The sequence below is a fragment of the Muntiacus reevesi genome, chromosome 5 (assembly GCF_963930625.1).
Source record: "Muntiacus reevesi chromosome 5, mMunRee1.1, whole genome shotgun sequence".
NCBI classification, from domain to species: domain Eukaryota; kingdom Metazoa; phylum Chordata; class Mammalia; order Artiodactyla; family Cervidae; genus Muntiacus; species Muntiacus reevesi.
Genome location: NC_089253.1, coordinates 88,612,518 through 88,632,175, shown reverse-complemented (window position 1 = coordinate 88,632,175; position 19,658 = coordinate 88,612,518). Strand labels below are relative to the sequence as shown.

The 19,658-nt window shown below is 45.9% G+C and overlaps 1 protein-coding gene across 2 annotated transcripts in view; it reads right to left on the bottom strand.

Annotated features, from left to right (window-relative positions):
• MTOR (mechanistic target of rapamycin kinase) overlaps positions 1 to 11,569 on the bottom strand; it is a 120,922-nt gene extending 109,353 nt beyond the window's left edge. The window contains exons 1-8 of one of the 2 annotated variants that reach the window (XM_065935765.1): positions 11,471 to 11,569; positions 9,204 to 9,379; positions 8,463 to 8,571; positions 7,555 to 7,787; positions 6,089 to 6,289; positions 5,258 to 5,392; positions 1,529 to 1,804; positions 1,339 to 1,447 (exon numbers count right to left, since the gene is read on the bottom strand). In XM_065935765.1, coding sequence (XP_065791837.1) covers positions 1,339 to 1,447; positions 1,529 to 1,804; positions 5,258 to 5,392; positions 6,089 to 6,289; positions 7,555 to 7,787; positions 8,463 to 8,571; positions 9,204 to 9,365 — 1,225 coding nt within the window. In that variant the 5' untranslated portion in view covers positions 9,366 to 9,379; positions 11,471 to 11,569. Of the gene's footprint in view, positions 1 to 56; positions 146 to 1,338; positions 1,448 to 1,528; positions 1,805 to 5,257; positions 5,393 to 6,088; positions 6,290 to 7,554; positions 7,788 to 8,462; positions 8,572 to 9,203; positions 9,380 to 11,470 lie in introns of those variants that run through there. The other variant, XM_065935766.1, reaches the window with a different exon arrangement.
• Positions 11,570 to 19,658: the final 8,089 nt, after the last annotated feature.

The window sequence follows — 19,658 nt, the reverse complement described above, 5'->3', positions numbered from 1 at the left end:
TGTCTCATTCTCACTCAACAGGGCCTGTGCTCACACCCCACACATTAACACTTCACCAGCTGTATTTTGCCGCTGTCTCATCTGAGCTGAGCAGTGTGAAATGAGTCTATGCCCGGGAAAGGCATCTGCTGAGGGGCAGGCTGGCCTTCCACTTCCCATCTCGGCTCTCACTGAGTCCTGTACGCTTATAAAGTGCAGGCAGCATGCACCACTGTGAAAACCAAAGAGATGAAGGGCTAAGGTCTCTACACCCAGCAAGGAGGGAGGTGAGACAAGGATGTTAAGTATGAACAGGTAACTGGAATAATAGTATAATTTTTACCTTTACCTTATTTTTAAAAAGGCTTTGAAGTAGCCAGAGGAGCCAGCAACAGTAATGATTTCTATTTCTTGGAGCTCACTCTGCACCAGGCACTTAGAAAGGTGCTTAGACATTAAGGCAGCCCATCTCATGGGGCAGGGACTGTCACTCTAACTGGACCCATCCAGAAGTGAAGGTGACCATCCAGAAGTGACCTTCCAGGAAGGTCACACAATCTGCCCCAAACATCACAGTTAAGAACAGAGGCTGGGACTTCCCCTGGTGATCTACTGTTTAAGACTCTGTGCTCCCAATGCAGGAGGCGCAGGTTCGATCCCTAGTTGGGGAACTAAGATCTGGCATGCCTCACGGCACAGCCAAGAAAAAAGAAAAGACCTGGGGGAAGATTCACCCCAGGTCTGATGCCGTGGCCCTTCCCCAGCTGGGGGTTATAATGAGAGACGAAAAGCATGCTTCCAGCTGAAGTGAACCAGGCAGGCCTCAGGGAGAAGCCACTGTCTGAGCTAGGCCAGTGAACTAGGGATTCACAGCAACCAGTGGGAACAGGGCAGGAATGGGGGAACCCACAGTCTATCACCTGTGAAACCAGCCCCTAAAGCATCCAGTCCTTCCTCCTTGTGAGCAAGGAGGCAGCCTGGTGCCCACCTCAGGAGTAGATGCAGGACTGTCATTGGATCCTCTTTGTCCCACAGACTAGCTGCTGCACCCCACAGAAACCCAAACTGCCCTTCCTTCAGTCTGTCTGGAGCCCATTCATGAACAAACATGTTGGCTTCCACACAAGAACTCGCTTGGCTCTAGAAGCACCTCTGCTTGCACATTCAGACTGTCCCGGTGTCTGCTACATTTACAGAAACCTGAACTACGTACCGCTGAAACTGGCTAAGAAACCAGAGACTGGCCTCTCAGCAATCACTGCTTCAAGTGAGAAGCAGTTGCAACTTTCTGCAATCACGTCTTCTCTGTTTAATTACCCCTGATGGGTAACAAGACGACGCGTCCATGGACATCCTCACCTGTGAAGGCAGAAGGTCGGAAGGCAGCCAAGCGGGGCAACAAATTAAGGATTGTCATTTGGATCAGCGAGTTCTTGCTATTCCTGCACTTCAGCACCCACTGGCACACCTGAGATAGGAAGGACACAGGGTTGGCAAAGGAAGGGAGGCGTGGAGCTTGGGAAGAGAGGGCGGGCTGCCTGCCACTGACCTGATCAAATTTCTCCTCCATCAAGTCCCTGCAGCAGCGGCTCTCCACCAGCGTGGACTTCGCCGGGCCGGGGGAGGCCCCGAAGCCCATGAGGCCTTGGTGAGAGCTGTACCCCAGCAGCCCCACCAAGGCATTTGACTGCTGGGGTTGCACGGCCTGGAAACTGGTGAAGGGGGTGATGTGACGGGGTTTCGTTCCAAAGCCCATGAGATCCTTGCAGTACTTGTCATGGACCAACTGCTGCTGTGTGATTTCTTCCATTTCTTCTCTCAGGCGCTGTACACGCAGGGGAAAAGTCACCTTTATTCACAAGAGGCATTTACCTGGGCACTATGGAGTCTACGAGCAACACATACCCAACCCTGAAATTTAACTCTTTCTACAGAGGAGGGCGGCCACTCTTCTCGAGGATTTGGGTTTCCCTAGGACCTTGCAGGGGGCCTGATTCTAATTTAGGCAGAAGAGCACCACCTACTGAACAATGAAGCAGCAGCAGGGGGCTGGCTCCCAAGGACCCCTACGCTACCCTTGGTGTGGGAAAGCTGACTGTTGGTGGCTGTGACAGGAGACTCCTGAGAGGGTGAGGGGCTGCCCCACTCCAGCACCCTGCTAAGGAAGCTCTGCTGTCCCTCTTCTCACCCAAAACCCGGGTAGAAACAGCAGAGGCAAGTGATATTCTCAGAGGCCGAGGAATTCTGTAAGAGGCATGGAATAAGTTGATTGGCTGAGAACTCACACTTCTTAGCTATTCAAAGGACTGTTCAATAACTCATCCTCCAGCAGTCCAAATTGAGAAAGATAAGAAAACAATTAATTTCCAGACTTCCAAACTCTTCTCACAGATATTTTCATTTTTCAGAAAATCTTGTCCACTATTTTTGTCAAGGTCACCCATACTCTTTCATTGCTAAATCAAATGGTCAGTCTCAGTCCTCATCTTATTTGACTTGTCTGCAGCATCTGATCCAACATAGTGTTTCCTCCTCCTTGAAGCCCTTCATTCACTTGGCTCCTTGGACCCTGAGCTTTGCTGGCACCCACACCCCCCGCCACTGCTACTCCTTGGTCTCCCTGAGTTCCTCCTCATCTCCTGCCCTCAGGATCTCAGCCCCCATCTCTCCTCCAACCATCCTAATTACTAGGGAGTTCTCATCTAGGCTCATGACTAGGAATAACATCCACATGCCAACAACTCCCAAATCTGTCTCTCACTCAGATCTCTCCCCCAAACTACTCAACATCTCCACTCAGATGCACAATATGCATCTTAAACTTAACAAGTTCAAAAGCAAACCCCTGACCTTCCACCCCAGACCCCTTACTCCCATCTTAGTAAATGGCAATTCTATCCTTCCAGTCGCTGAGGTCCCAACCTGGACTCTTCTCTCTCTCCCACTGACCTCTAAATCCCGAATTTAGAACCCAGCCCCTCCTGGCACCACCACAGCTCCCAGTATGGTCCAAGCTGCTCAAGTCCTCTGCTGAGATGCTACAGTTCTGTCCTGACCAGACTCCTGGCCTCAGCCCTGGCCCCTCCAGTAATCTATTTCCAACGATATGTGCAGGGGCTTCTGAGATCCTACGTGATGAGTCCCCTCCTGCTCCAGGTATTCCCTGGACCCGGCCTCCCAACTCCTCTCTCCTCTCACTCAGCTCACAACAGCAAGCTCGCTCCCTTCATAAAGCAGCATGCTCCTACCATGGGGCCTTGTGCTTATAGAACCAGCTGTCTGGAAGGGGCATCCCCAGATGTTTGTATGGCTTTGTTCTTAGCTTCTTCACGGCTATGCTCAAATGTCATCATATTGTAAAATGTAATCCTTGATCTATGCTAGCTTTCCCATTCCTTTCTCTGCCCTACTTTTCTCCACAGCACGTATCACCATATGCTGTACTATATATACTTTTATTGTGTATTGTCTGCCTCCTTTTGCTAGTATGTACTGCTTTATTCACTGCTGCATTATTCTAGCTCTTAGGACATGGTATAGCTGGCCTATAGTAGATGCTCATTCTATTCTGTTGAACGAATGAAGAAATCATGAAATTATAATACTTTGTATTTGTATGGTGGTGATGGTTTAGTTGCTAAGTCATGTCCGACTCTTGCAACTCCATGGACTGTAGCCTGCCAGGCTTCTCTGTCCATGGGATTTTCCTAGGCAAGAACATTGGAGTGTGTAGCCATTCCCTTCTCCAGGAGATCTTCCCGACCCAGGGATGAAACCCAGGTCTCCTGCACTGCAGGAGAATTCTTTACCGACTGAGCCAACAGGAAAGCCTTTACATTTGTGTAGTTCTTTATAATTTACAAAGCACTGTCACAAAGTACTATTTCATTTAAACCTATGAGCTAGGTGATATTGTCCCATTTTTCTGGAGAGAACGAAGATCCCAGAGCTGTGTGGGGTACAGTAGAAAGCACCATGTTATACTCGGGTGGGGAAATCTCTGAGGATGACCATTTACGCAATGCCCACTAGGAATCAAGAGTTGTGCTAAGCACCTCACATATATTTAGAAATCTTACAGGAGCCCAGTGAGGTGGATAAGACCCTGTTAAAACTGAGAAAACTGAGAGGATGAAGTAATTTACCCAAGTCACACAGTAGAGAGAGGAGTGGGGATCCAGAGCTAGACTCTGTCCTTCACACGCTGCAGCACACGCTGTGCCCACATCCAGGATACAGCCACTGACAAACATCACTGGGCCTCCAAAAGCAGGAAGCCCTGGGTGAAATTCCACAGCAACCAGCTCCCCATGGGAAGACTACCTCCCAGATACACCCTGAATCCAGCATGAGTGGACTGACACTGAATCCACTTCTGCATCTACACTGCCAGAGTCAGTGGAAGCTGTGTCTGTGCCTCGGTCATACCTTCCAGGGGTTGCTTCCAGCTGAGAGAATGCTATGAGAATGCTATGGCAGTGAGAATGAGTGAGAATGCTATGGCGGGCCTCCTCTGACAGCAGCTCTGGCCCGAGGACCCCGGGATGGCTCTGCATAGTAGACTAGGACGCTTCCATCCCACTCTTCTTTCCGTTCTTGTTCACTCAGAGTCAGACACGCACTGAGGCTTGATGGTTCTCCCAGCCTCTTCCAGCTCCCTCATTTTCTCCCACAGGATATTTCCCTAATACAATCCTTATACTTTTAAACCCATCTCTTTAGCTGCTTTTTGAGCCAACACACCTCCTAACTCACCTCTCTGCTTTCCTCCCTGCCTCTCTACAAGCTCTTCCCCACAAGCAGTCAATGACCATTAGAGACACACACCATCACATCATCTCTGGGATGAGAATAAGAGCCTGGGTGGATCACAAACTATGAGCCTCCCAATGGGGCCCCGCCCTCCCTCTCCCCACTTATGGTGCACCAGCCTCACTTCCCTTCCTGCTCGAACTTGTCAAACTCTCTTTCACCTCCAAGTCTCTGCATGGAGAACCTCCCTGCCGGCCGCTAGAATGGCTGCTCCACGCCATGTGGTCTCAGCTCAAATGGCATCACTGCAGGGAGGGAGTCACCCCCTCCATCCCGTTTCCCTCCACCCCATTTCTTCATAGATATGGCTGCTGTCTGAAATGCTCTTATTTCTTTGTCTGTTACCTGTTTCCCTACAAAATATAAGCTCTGTGAGGATGAGAATCTCACCTTGTCTCGCTCTCAGAATGGCACGTGGGAAGGCTGGAACCCCTCACCCCACTGTTCCTCAGAAGTGGCTTCTCACCTCTCCCTCCATGCTGCTGATCCGGACCAGCTCATTGAGGATCAGCAGGGCTCCATGGATCCGGTCATCCCGATTCATGCCCTTCTCCTTGGCCAAGGTCTCATCAAACCCTTTCTCTGCTTCTTCAAACGTGTGCTAGAGAGAGATGCAGAATACCTTCATTACACAACGCCCAGAGTTAGAAAGCAGTCCGCCCGTCTACGTGGGGGTTCTGAGGTTACCATGCCTGCTGAGGGCCTCGTCACAGTATCACCAACAATACTAGCTCATTGAGCTCTTTCATCTAATTTAGCTTCAGCTCTCACAACGCCACCATGAGGCAGATTAAAAACAGAAACTAAGTGACTTGCCCAAGGTCACAGAGCAGCCAAGACTAGAACCCAGGTATCCAATACCATGTTCAAGGCTCTTGGTGTAGGACAAGCCTCAGTAGGTTCTCCTGGCAGCAGCAGTCAGCACAAGACTCATGATACTAGAGGAGAATTGGTATTTTCTCAGTATTTACTGAATTTCGTTCCTCCAGAGACACCCATTTTCCCTACATCTCTGAAAAGAGATGCCTCATAATTGTTGTTAAAAATGCAGTGAGTGTAACCGGCACTGCAGTCTCACTCTCAGTGGTGCGTAAACTGGCGTAGCTATGGACAGATCTTTGTTTTCGTGAAAAACAACAAAATAACTACTAATTTACAGTGAGCTTAAAAAATCATGTAAGACAAAAGTAGACAAGATGCTAGCTCTGTGGCCAGGGGTCTACTGCTGCCCTTTAAGCCCAGTGACACTCTAGGCCGATGTGCTTTGCTGGAAGCTGGAATGGAACCGTCTCCTCACCCTGTACCACTGCGGCTTCTGCATCTCCTTCGGCTCCCGCTGGGTGGTGAGGATCAGACAGGCACGAAGGGCGGCAACGGCTCCCTCCCGGATGGCCTGTTTGGGGTCCCACACGGCCACAAAGATATTGTCAAAGAAGGGCTGCACTTGCTGGAAGAAGAAGGTGGGGACGCTGATGGCCAGCTCACGGAGCACCAGGACCTGGGAGGAAAGGCACACAGAGACCTTGCATCTGGATCAGAGAGCTCTGTTCTCTCAGGAACACAGCCTCTTTTCATGCCAGAGCCAACACTCACTAGGAAAATAGCACACTTGCTCACTCTTGTAGCTCAGAATTCCTGGGGACCTAGGAAGGAGAGTAACACTGATCACACATCTCAGTGTCCATTATCACAGGGTGTTTAGAAATAGAATGCTTGTACAGGAAAGTTATGATACAAGTTCTGAAAGGACAGCTGTGTTTGATGTTTTGTATACTGCTCCACTAGAATAGATAGTAGATAGATAGATAGATAGATAGATAGCCTAGAATGTAGGCATTCAATAAACCTTTATTGAATGAATGTTCCTGTTTATATTTAATCTTGCTATTTTTTTCATTTGACCATGGAAAAACAGAAGGTTGGGGGGGTGGCCCCAAGTTAGAGTTAGAGAGTCCCACCAGAGACAAGCCGCTCACTCAGGCAGGCTCCTTCCTCACGGTGCTGCCACTAAAGATGGAACCGACTGGAAAGGATCCACCTAAAGTTTCTATTCCCACCACACTGGTTCAGAGATTCTCTCTTAAGGACAGACTCTCCCCCAACTCCCAGCCTGGATTCTTAGCCCATCACACCAGCCTTTTTCAGGGATGAGCCCTGGAGAGCAAGGAGGATGTGTGTCTAGAAGAAGAGGGTAGAAGCCACCATTCCCTCAAATGCAGAACAGCCAAGGGGAAAGAGGAAGTCTGGACTGTGTACTGACTGATCAATAAATGACTAAAACATAAACAGGAAAGGCCTTGGGAGAAGGCAGACCCACTCTCCCAGCAGGGGGAGCGAGTACCTCCCTTGATCCTCTCTGTAGCCCAGAACTTCCTTATTCCACAGGATATTGAGGGACCTTGACAGAGGGACGCTGCAGACAGTGCAGCTGTCTGAGGCTTTGTAAGCCTCTTGGCTTGTGACTTCTCCTCTTTCCTGTGGCTGAACGGTGCCTTCTGGGGAGGCGTTTTCGATTCTGGAAAATCAGAGGTCAGGGTAAGAACGGCACACAGGGCTGCCTCTCAAGCAATGAAAGAAAACGTTAATTTTCCTCCTCAGAACAGAGCTCAGGGTGAGGAGAAAAAGGGATTCGGGGCAGAACTCAGGGCCACCAAGAAGCACAGTGCCTCTGCTGGAGTGACCCCTCTCACTTTTTGCCTTTCAGGGCCCTGAGCACATCATCTGAAGGACCCAAATATGGTGCACTGCTCCCCAGGCACTCACAGCCGCGTGTCTCCGGCCCTCGTTGCGGTCAGCACCCAGCCATTCCAGGGCTCGCTTCACCTCAAATTCCACATACTCAGCAGTGAAAGTGTCCCCTGCCATGGCGAGGCGACCGATGGCCTTGGATGCCATTTCCATGACAACTGGGTCATTGGAGGGGAGGAGGTTCCGAAGGTAGTTAGCAAATCTTCCAATTCGAGTGGCATTCCCGCCTTCCACTCCTATGAGGCTGGCTGGAAAAGACAGGAAGGCAAAAGGTGAGGAGGGGCACAGGCTGCCCAGGAAGGTAGGAGGCCTTCAGAGGGACACAGCCAGTGACCTCTTCCTTTTAAGTACAGACTGTAATCTCCAGACAGTAAGGATGCAAACAATTTTCATTTCAACCAACAGATTTGGCATTTGTGCCAGAACTACTTACATAAAGCAAAATGACCTCATTTTAGTAAATACAATTTGTTTTCCCAAGAAGAAAATGAAAACAAACTGGGACTGAATAATAGTTCACAGGATGGATGTCTAGTTCCCGGAAGCTGAAAATTACCTGCCTTTCATTCAATGCATCCCAACTCTACTTTTCTATTTGTGAGTCCTGCTATGCCACACTGCTCTATGGAGAAAACAGAGCCTGGAATGAAAGCAGGCTTCTAGTCTCAGACCTGGTGCACTGGCCCTAGAAAAGATGTTTAATGGTTCTGAGATTCCATATCTGAAAATACCTGCTTTGCCTATGTCCTAGGACTACTGCTCGAATAGCTGAGTAAGTACACTAAAAGCCATGAGACTCCTTAAAATTCCTTAAACAAATGTGAACGAAGTATCCAGTAGGAAGCAGACACAGGGTGCAGTAGACACAAAGGCTAGCAGTCCTTTATTTCCAGTTCTCACCTCACCAGAGACTCTGTCCTTACCTATAGCCAAAATGCCACCCTTCCTCTCGTTGGCATCTGAGCTGGACACCAGTTCAAAGATGTGATGGTTCAGCTGATCATAGAAGCGAGTAGACTCCTCTTGACTCATCTACAAAAGAAGATGTACTCAGCACAACTGCTAATGTCTCCCTGATGGTGGGGAGGCTCCCAAAGGTTAGGATCTGAGAGGCAGCTGGCAGGTACAGTTCAAGCCAAAGGGGACATGGCTGCTGCCCATTTCAGTTTTAAACTGTACAGCAATTCATTGGTCTATTTAACAAATACTTATTGCATATCTTGCTTGATAGCAGGCCACTCACCGTCCTAGATTCTACCTAGTACCAGAAGTATAAGAATAAACAAGACATTGTCCCTGACCTCAAGTCTGGTCTCTGTTTAGAAAGCCCCAAGCAACCAACTCCTCAAAGCTATGCCAACCACTGTTATCAGGCAGAAAGAGTGGAAGGTCTGTAATGTGACATGAAACGGAAAAAAAATGAAAAGAAACAGCCATCTCTACGCTGACTATTAAAATACCACACCACATGAAATGCCACAGAAATGTGTAACTGCTGCAAAGGAATCTGCACATTCTATGGACATGAGAAACTGGGAGCCTTTCTGAAATGGAATCTGCATTTTCTGAATCCTCACTTAGCTGTCAAGGGGCATCTAACCCAGGGATGGGACGGGTAGCCCCAATACTCCATGATGAATGGCCCCGGTGACAACAGCCCGAACCTCTCGGAGCTCCATGGTGACATAGTGCTGGAGCTCCTTGGCAGCTTTGGCCCTGGTCTCTTCATTCCGGCTCTTCAGGCCGCTGGCAAACTGCTGCAGGACGCTCACGTTGCTGGATGTGGTGGCAGCTGTGGTGGCGGCGGCAGGGCCGGTTCCAAGCATCTTGCCCTGAGGTTCTTTGGAGAGACGCTTCCTTTAATATTCCGAATAACAAACTATGGCAGTGAACTTATATATGGCCCCAGTTCCTCAACACAGACCTTCATATACCCAAGTCAAGCTGGGGAGCCAAACAAGGTTGGGAGACCTCACTGAAAAACATGCAAAGAGCCTTGAGCCATTCAACGATGACTGATGTTTAAAAGAGGCAGCACAGTAGCACAGGTCAAATTATGGGCTGTGCTGCTAGACTTACCTGGGTGTGAATTCAGTCCAAAATTATATACCTTGAGGAAGATACTTAACAGTTTCCTTAACTGTAATAAGAGGATAATAGTACCTAACTCATGAGGTTGATGTGAGGATTAAGTGAGTTAACCCATGTTAAAAAATGATTAAAACAGTGCCAGGTACACAGTGAGTTAATAGTTATTAGCTATGATTATCATTATGACTACTACATACATGGCACAGTCAGGTACTAGAGTGGGGAGGCAGAGGGAGAGAATAAGCATGCCTAAGACTGCCCCTTTCCTTAAGGAAAATTTAAAGAGGGGCACTGTTCATTATTCTCTAACAGCACTGTCCCAACAGCAATATGAACCACAAATGTAACTTTGAATTTCCTAGTAGCCATATGGAAAATGTAAAAAGAAACAGGAAAAATTAAGACATTTAATCCCAACACATACAAATATCATTTCAACATGTTATCAATACAAAAAATTATTGACATACTTTTTCATTCTTTTTTTATGTACCGAGTCACCAAAATCGAATGTGCATTTTACAGTTAGGTCAATCTCAACTTGAACGAGTCACATTTCAAGCACTCTAAGCCTCATGTGGCTGACTGTTATTGTATTGGGCAGCGCAGTTCTGTATTTTTAATTTTTTTTTTTATTATTTTTAATTTTTATTTTGTGGTCCTGCCATGCCGTATGTGGGATCTCATTTCCCCGACCAGGGACTGAACCTGTGCCCACTGCATTGGAAGCAAAGAGTCTTTACCACTGGACCGTCAGGGAAGTCTCTGCTCTATAGAATATTAGTATCTGGAACGTGAGCTAAAAGAGACTGATTTGTTCCTGAGATCACTCATTTACTCCTCAATTATGTAATGTCCCTTCCCTCAATAAGCTTACAGTCTAGGGGGAAACACAAATAATCAAGTGACCGTAATAAAGTGGCTATGATAAAGCTCTGCCCAGACTGCTATGGCAGTAACATATACACCTATCCTAGGTATGTCCACATTATCACAGAAAATCAAATTTTCAAACTTTCTTATTTTTGAAAGAATTTGTGAAATTCAGAGAAAAAAAAATAGTATAATTGGTTCTGAAAAGCTTTCCAATACTCCAGCGTCAAGAAGAAGACCGCAGAAAGAAGTGTCAGACTTTAGGGCTGAGGAAACCCAAGGATTCCAGAGGAGAAAACTGCTACAGAGAGTGTGCACTTGGCTGTGATGAGAGGAAGGGAGGCTAGTAAGGAATTCCCAGTCTCAGGAAGGAATCAACCTATCTGCACAAGCCCATGGCTATCTGCTCCAGGCAGAATTCAATGAAAATACTAGAAGTTAAATATACGAAGGGTTTTGGCGAGGGCTTACTGAAGTTAAAGCCAGGTGCCAAAACTAAGGATGGGGGCGGGGGAAGCAGAGAGGATGAAACTCAGGGTGGACCCGAGCTCAGTTCCGGGGAAGGGGTCCTTGAGAGGCATCCACAGTGCAGCGCAAGGGGCTGTCACTGACGTTGGTCCTCTCTGAGGACAATGTGTAGGTGGCTCAGAAGAAGGGTTGACTGATGGGCAGAGACCCAGAGGCGCCTGAGCAATACAGGAGCTGATGGGCCGGCCTTCGTGGCGCCAGAAACGCACGGTAGGCTAAAACGTCTGGGGGGTTCCTCCTGGAGGTCCGGGAGGAGGTGGGCGTAGCCTCGCGGGGTGAGGGTCAAGGGCTCAGGCGGCGCCCAACTCCATGGGGCCAGTACTAAGGGGACCCCAAGTCCCAGAAGGACGGCTTCCCGGGATGCATCCAAGGACCAGGTTGGCCCTGGGTCTGAACATTCCGCCGCCTTGGAGGGGTCGGTGCCAGGCCCCAGACTCACCGCGCGGCTTCGGCCAAGGCCTCAGCTGCCGCCGCCAGCACCACTACCGCCGCTTCAGGGCCCGGTCCCCACCACCCGCCTTCCCCGCTGTCCTCTAAGCCGGGCGGGAGGGTGGGAGTAACCCTAGCCCTAAGGACCAATCGACGGGCATAACAAGAAGATAGACAGGAATACAGGCCAATAATCATTTAGGAGAAGTGAGGCTTCGGGACCCGGCTTCTCCAGGGGGCGGGGACTGTTCAAATAGACAAACCCCGTGGCCAGTGGCAGGAGAAAGGAGGCTTAGGTCCTCTCGGGAGAACCAATCATTCGTGAGTTGACTTCAGTCACTTCCACGCACACATCCGGTGCATCGTTACTAAACTTCCCTACTGCACCTGGGCCGTGGCTGTGCCTATTTCGCTGTCTGGGTACCGCGGGGTGGGACCACGAAGCATTAGGCGGAGGTTCGCGACCACAGATTTAATTTTCTAGAGCAGTGTGAGCGAAACTGGAGCACTACCACTAGTGTATCCATGATTTCTCTTCTGTGAAATGTAATTCGCATTTGAAACCATTTTTAGTTGTATATTTCCTCACTTTTCCCAAGATTATCTAGGTGCCAAGATCATTCGCCAGAAACCATAGGCAACTTTTAACTAAATGAGCTACTCATGACTAAATAATTTCGAAGCAGTATCATTTTAAAAAATCCTTTCGAAAATCAATAGCAGAAATGGAATTTGACTACGTCTCATTTTTTAAAATCACCGTTCATTATAATAAACATTGAAAAATTTTAAATATCTCACAATGGGAGTCCTATTAAATAAAATATGATGCATTTATGTTAAGGAAAATACGTGCAGTCATTAGTAATCGTAATTAGGTGAATATTTGCTAAGAAGGAAAAGGTTAACAGTTATACAATATAATATAACCTATTAAAATTTTGGGCTTCCCTGGTGGCTCAGCTGGTAAAGAATCTGCATGCAATTCTAATTCTTGTATGTCTATGCTCACATGGGGAAATATAAAAGTAAGATGCAATGGAATTTGGGGAAGGCATACTTTTTTCTTTACACATTACCCTTAATTACTTGTGTAATAAGAGAAGTGTTTGTTGAAGAGGTGTAAGTTCCTAGAAGTACTAAATTGACAAAAGAGGTTTGGTGGTATTCTGTGGTTAAAAAAATGCTTTGGCAGATTTAAAAGAAAAAAAATTTATGACTACTTTAGGTTTAGAATCTTTTCATTACATTGATTCTTTTGTGAAATAATTATTCCTCTGAATTTCACACTTTTCACTTGTTTTCAACATCTCTATATTTAGTCATTAAGTATTTTTGAATGAGTAATGCATGCGCTATTCAAATCTCAAAATAAATGAAAATTGTATTTATCATTAAAAGTCTTGCTCCACCCCTGCCCCTTCACTACTTATTTCCTTAGTTATTATGTATCCCTAGTTTCTTTTTATGTAAATACAAAACATATAAATATATGCTCTTATTTCCCTTTTTTGTTACACTATATACACTTATGCACATTTTAAAATTCTAGAGTATCTTGGGGATCTTTCTATTATAGTGTATAAAAAGCTTCTTTGTTCTTTTGTTATTACTGTAGCTGCATAGTATTACATCACGTGACTATATCTCAATTTATATTTTCAATTCTCTGTTGATGGACACGTATTATTTTCAAATCCTTTTTTATTTCTTTTTTCTTTTTGGCTGTGCTGGGTCTTCATTGCTGCGAGCAGGCTTTCTCCAGTTGCAGCAATGGGGGCTCCTCTCTACTTGTAGCACACAGGCTTCTCCTTGCAGTGGCTTTTCTTGTTGCAGAGCATGGGCTCTAGTTTACTTGGGTTGCAGTAGTTGTGGCACATGGGCTTAGTTGACCTGCAGCATGTGGAATCTTCCTGGACCAGGGATGGAACCCATGTCCCCTGTGTGGGCAGGAGGAGTCTCAGCTGCTGCACCTTTCAAATTCTTGTGGTTACTAATGATGCTGCGATGAATGCCTTTGTAAGTACAATTTTATTCCCTGACAGTTATACAAAATAATACCCAGAAATGTGATTATAGAGTCATAGGTAAATGCCTGTGTAATTCAATAGATGTTGTCAAATTCATCTCTTATCAGGGAAGTACCAATTTTCATTTCCACCAGCAATATATATGAGACTTTTGTCTTCCTAAGACATGGTAGGGCCCTGTTTTCTAATGAACCGTCAAAGATGGTTTTACAGCAGTTGTCATCAGTACATTTATAGGTCTCTTTTCAGTTTACAGTTTTCTTGTCCATTACATTAAAATAATAGTTAATATTTATTGAGCACTTACAAAGCATTAGACATTTTGGTGGATACTGTAGAGTAGTGGTTAAAAGCATCTTGGAGTCTAACTGAATCTGAAACCTAGCTCCAGTATTTACTGTATGAGCTATGTGACTGTATGAGCAAGAACTTAAGTACCTACTTTCTTATCTTTAAAACTAGAAGGGTTATCATTACCATCTTTTTAAATTCCATATATATGCATTAGTATACGGTATCTTTATCTTTCCGGCTTACTTTACTCTGTATAATGGGCTCCAGTTTCATCCATCTCATTAGAACTGATTCAAATGAATTCTTTTTAATGGCTGAGGCAATGGTGGGATGTTCTGAGAGAACAGCATTGAAACAAGTATACTATCAAGGGTGAAATAGATCACCAGCCCAGGCTGGATGCATGAGACATGTGCTCAGGGCTGGTGCACTGGGAAGACCCAGAGGGATGGGATGGGGAGGGAGATGGGAGGGGGGATCGGGATGGGGAACACATGCAAATCCATGGCTGATTCATGTCAATGTATGGCAAAAACCAATACAATATTGTAAAGTAATTAGCCTCCAACTAATAAAAATATATGGGAAAAAAAACTAGAAGGGTTATAATGTACCTACCTCTGTAGGTGGTATTGTGTGGGTTAAATGCTAATACATGTAAAGTACCCAAAATATCTGGAGAAAGGGATGGCAGCCCACTCCAGTATTCTTGCCTGGAGAATTCCATGGACAGAAGAACCTGGTAGGCTGTGGTGCATGGGGTCGCAGAATCAGACACAACTGAGAGACTAACACACACGCGTACACACACACACACACACACACACACACACATACACAAAATACCATGTGACACATATGAACAGTCACTAAATGCTGTTACTATTATTCCTGATCATTTCTATGAATGAGGCAGGTTGTGTTGTCCCCACTTTGTACAGGAGTAATCTGTTGTCCAGAGGGATTGGGTCACAGAGCAGGTAAGTGATGGAGCCAGGATTTTAATAAATCTGCTTCTTCCTCTTATCTGATTTGGCAGCATTGAATATTCAGATTTTGCCAGCTTTGCAAGTACGTGCTGGGTGGTGAATTGTAAATGGTTAACAACCAGCTGGGAGAGGAGAGGGGCATGTATGTGTATTCAGGGCTTTCTTCATGCTGTGTGACCCGTGAGGTCAGAATGCTCTGTCTTGAAAGTCTTAATGATTTTTGAATAAGAGGTCCCAAATTTTTATCTTTCACTGGGCACCAAAATTACATAGTCAGTCCTGTGTACATATGTTATATGTGTATTACAACTTTCACTAATATGAAGGATGTGTAGCACAAAACTTACAAATAATAATAAAATAGACAAAACTCTTTATGTAAATTCCATATAGCCAATTGATTCTAACTGTATACTTTCTTTGATATTGTGTAACCTCCCTGTGGTTGCATTGGCCAATGTGTGTAGTTCCAACATGAATGTTGGTTGGTTTTTTCTCTCTTTTTAAAAAGTATTTATTTACTTGGCACAGCCAAATAAATGAAGTAAGTCAAATTCTGTTGTTGTTTTTCAGTCGCTCAGTGGTATCTGACTCTTTGTGACCTCATGGGCTGCAGCACGCCAGGCTTCCCTGACTTTCACTTTCTCCCACAGTTTGCTTAGACTCATGTCCACTGAGTCAGTGATGTCATCCAACCATCTCATCCTCTGCCAGAAATCCAGGATACTGGGTTTGTGTTTGGTTGCTAAGTCGTGTCGGACTCTTCGGCTTCCCAATCTTTCACTATCTCCTGGAGTTTGCTCAAACTCATGTGTGTTGAGTTGGTGATACCATCCAACCATATTTCACCCTCTGTTACTCCCTACTCCACCTGCCCTGAATCTTTCCCAGAATCAGGATCTTTTCCAATGAATCAGCTCTTTGCATCAAGTGGCCAAAGTATTGGAGCTTCAACATCAATTCTTCCAATGAATATTCAGGGTTGATTTCCTTTAGGATTGACTGGTTTGATCTCCTTACTGTCCAAGGGACTCTCATATATGATATCACATAATATTTGTCTTTGACTTACTTCACTTAGTATGATAATGTCTAGGTCCATCCTTATTGCTGCAAATGACAATATTTCATTCTTTTTTATGGCTCATTAACATTCCATTTTGGGGCTTCCAAAGTGGCCCTGTGGTAAAGAATCTGCCTGCCAATTCAGAAGATGCAAGAGATCCCTGGGTTGAGAAGATCCCCTGGAGGAGGAAATGGCAACCCCTCCAGTATTCTTACCTGGGATATCCTATAGAGAGAGAGCCTGGTGGGCTACAGTCCAGGGGGTCACAGAGACTCAGACATGACTGAGCAACTGTACACATATGGGCACAATATCCATTGTAGATATATCTTTATCCATTCAATGAATGCCAACACACAATATTCCATTTTAGGTATATCTTTATCCATTCAAATTGCCACCATCCATTGGATCATCAAAATAGCACAAGAGTTCCAGAAAAACATCTACTTCTGCTTTATTGACTACGCCAAAGCCTTTGACTGTGTGGATCACAACAAACTGTGGAAAATTCTTAAGGAGATGGGAATACTAGACCACCTGACCTGCCTCCTGAGAAATCTATATGTAGGTCAAGAAGCAACAGTTAGAACTGGACATGGAACAACAGACTGGTTCCAAATAGGAAAAGGAGTACATCAAGGCTGCATATTGTCACTCTGCTTATTTAACTTATATGCAGAGTACATCATACGAAATGCCAGGCTGAATGAAGCACAAGCTGGAATCAAGATGGCTGGGAGAAGTATCAAAAACCTCAGATAGGCAGATGACAGCACTCTTATGGCAGAAAGTGGAGAAGAACTAAAGAGCCTCTTGATGCAAGTGAAAGAGGAGAGTGAAAAAGTTGGCTTAAAACTCAGCATTCAGAAAACTAAGATCATGGCGTCTGGTCCCATCACCTCATGGCAAATAGATGGGGAAATAATGGAACCAGTGAGAAACTTTATTTCTTTGGGCTCCAAAATCACTGCAGATGGTGACGGCAGCCATGAAGTTAAAAGATGCTTGCTCCTTGGAAGAAAAGCTATGACAATCTAGAGAGCATATTAAAAAGCAGAGACATTACTTTGCTAACAAAAGTCTATCTAGTCAAAGCTATGCTTTTTCCAGTAGTCATGTATGGATGTGAGAGTTGGATTATAAAGAAAGCTGAGCACTGAAGAATTGATGCTTTTGAACTATGGTGTTGGAGGAGACTCTTGTGAGTCCCTTGAACTACAAGGAGATCCAACCAGTCCATCCTAAAGGAAATCAGTCCTGAATATTCATTGGAGGGACTGATGCTGAAGCTGAAACTCCAATCCTTTGACCACCTGATGCGAAGAACTGACTCATTTGAAAAGACCCTGATGCTGGGAAAGACTGAAGGCAGGAGAAGAAGGGGACGACAAAGGATGAGATGGTTGGATGGCATCACTGACTCCATGGACACGGGTTTGAGTAAGCTCTGGGAGTTGGTGATGGACAGGGAAGCCTGGCATGCTGCAGTCCATGGGGTTGCAAAGGGCCGGACATGAGTGAGCAACTGAACTGAACTGAATTATCCATTCATCTATGGATGGGCTTCCAGTTTGCCTTCCTGTCTTGGCAAAGCTAATAATTTTCTTAGACAGCATTTCCCATTTCAGAGCTTCAGTATTCCCACTTGAAAAGGAAGGGATACAATTATACCTTCCTTATCACCCTCAACGTGCTCCCCGGTTTTGTCCATCTTGTTCACTGCTGCATGTAGTAGATGTTCAATAAATCTTGCTGTATAGAGTGGGGGCTCAATTAACGCTTGAGAAATAGAGGAAAACAATAGAGTGGGAAAGACTAGAGATCTCTTCAAGAAAATTAGAGATACCAAAGGAACATTTTATGCAAAGATGGGTTCAATAAAGGACAGAAATGGTAGGGACCTAACAGAAGTAGATGATATTAAGAAGAGATGGCAAGAAAACACAGAACTGTACAAAAAAGATCTTCACGACCCAGATAATCACGATGGTGTGATCACTCAACCAGAGCCAGAAATCCTGGAATGTGAAGTCAAGTGGACCTTAGGAAGTATCATTAGGAACAAAGCTAGTGGAGGTGATGGAATTCCAGTTGAGCTGTTTCAAATCGTGAAAGATGATGCTGTGAAAGTGCTGCACTCAATATGCCAGCAAATTTGGAAAACTCAGCAGTGGCCACAGGACTGGAAAAGGTCAGTTTTCATTCCAATCCCAAAGAAAGGCAATGCCAAAAATGCTCAAACTACCGCACAATTGCACTCATCTCACACGCTTCTAAAGTAATGCTCAGAATTCTCCAAGCCAGGCTTCGGCAATACGTGAACTGTGAACTTCGAGATGTTCAAGCTGGTTTTATAAAAGGCAGAGGAACCAGAGATCAAATTGCCAACATCTGCTGGGTCATTGAAAAAGCAAGATGGTTCCAGAAAAACATCTATTTCTGCTTTATTGTTTACGCCAAAGCCTTTGACTGTGTGGATCACAATAAACTGTGGAAAATTCTGAAAGAGATGGGAATACCAGACCACCTGACCTGCCTCTTGAGAAACCTGTATGCAGGTCAGGAAGCAACAGTTAGAACTGGACATGGAACAACAGACTGGTTCCAAATAGGAAAAGGAGTACATCAAGGCTGTATATTGTCACCCTGCTTATTTAACTTATATACAGAGTACATCATGAGAAATGCTGGGCTGGAGGAAGCACAAGCTGGAATCAAGGTTGCTGGGAGAAATATCAACAACCTCAGATATGCAGATGACACCACCCTTATGGCAGAAAGTGAAGAAGAACTAAAGAGCCTCTTGATGAAAGAGGAGAGTGAAAAAGTTGGCTTAAAGCTTAACATTCAGAAAACTAAGATCATGGCATCCGGTCTCATCACTTCATGGCAAATAGATGGGGAAACAGTGGAAACAGTGTCAGACTTTATTTTTCTGGTCTCCAAAATCACTGCAGATGGTGATCGCAGCCATGAAATTAAAGGACGCTTACTCCTTGGAAGGAAAGTTATGACCAACCTAGGCAGCATATTAAAAAGCAGAGATATTACTTTGCAACAAAGGTCCGTCTAGTCAAGGCTATGGTTTTTCCAGTGGTCACGTGTGGATGTGAGAGTTGGACTATAAAGAAACTGAGTGCAGAATTGATGCTTTTGAACTGTGGTGTTGGAGAAGACTCTTGAGAGTCCCTTGGACTGCAAGGAGATCCAACCAGTCCATCCTAAAGGAGATCAGTCCTGGGTGTTCATTGGAAGGACTGATGCTGAAGCTGAAACTCCAATCCTTTGGCCACCTGATGCCAAGAGCTGACTCATTGGAAACAACCCTGATGCTGGGAGGGATTGGGGGCAGGAGGAGAAGGGGACGACAGAGGATGAGATGGTTGAATGGCATCACCAACTGAATGGACATGGGTTTGGGTGGACTCCTGGAGTTGGTGATGGGCAGGGAGGCCTGGCGTGCTGTGTTCAGGGGGTCGCAAAGAGTCGGACACGACTGAGTGACTGAACTGAACTGAACTGAACGAAAAACAGAATGAGTTCTATTTCCGTGAGTGAAAGCTCTTGGTAAGTCGTAAAGCGACATGCATTTGCGGTCGTTCGTTAGGCTGTTTTCAACATGAATGAAAGCAACTGTGCGTCCCGACCTTGGGCAAGAGAAGGGCGGGGCTGTTGGGTCGCAACCCTGCATCGGCCCCGCCCCTAGACCTCTGGTCCCGCCCCCATCTCCCCGCCCCGTCCCCGCCCCTAGCCCCGCCTCGGCCCTGGCCCAGGCCCAGGGCCGCGCTGCCGGCCGGTGTTTCCCGGAGGGCTTAA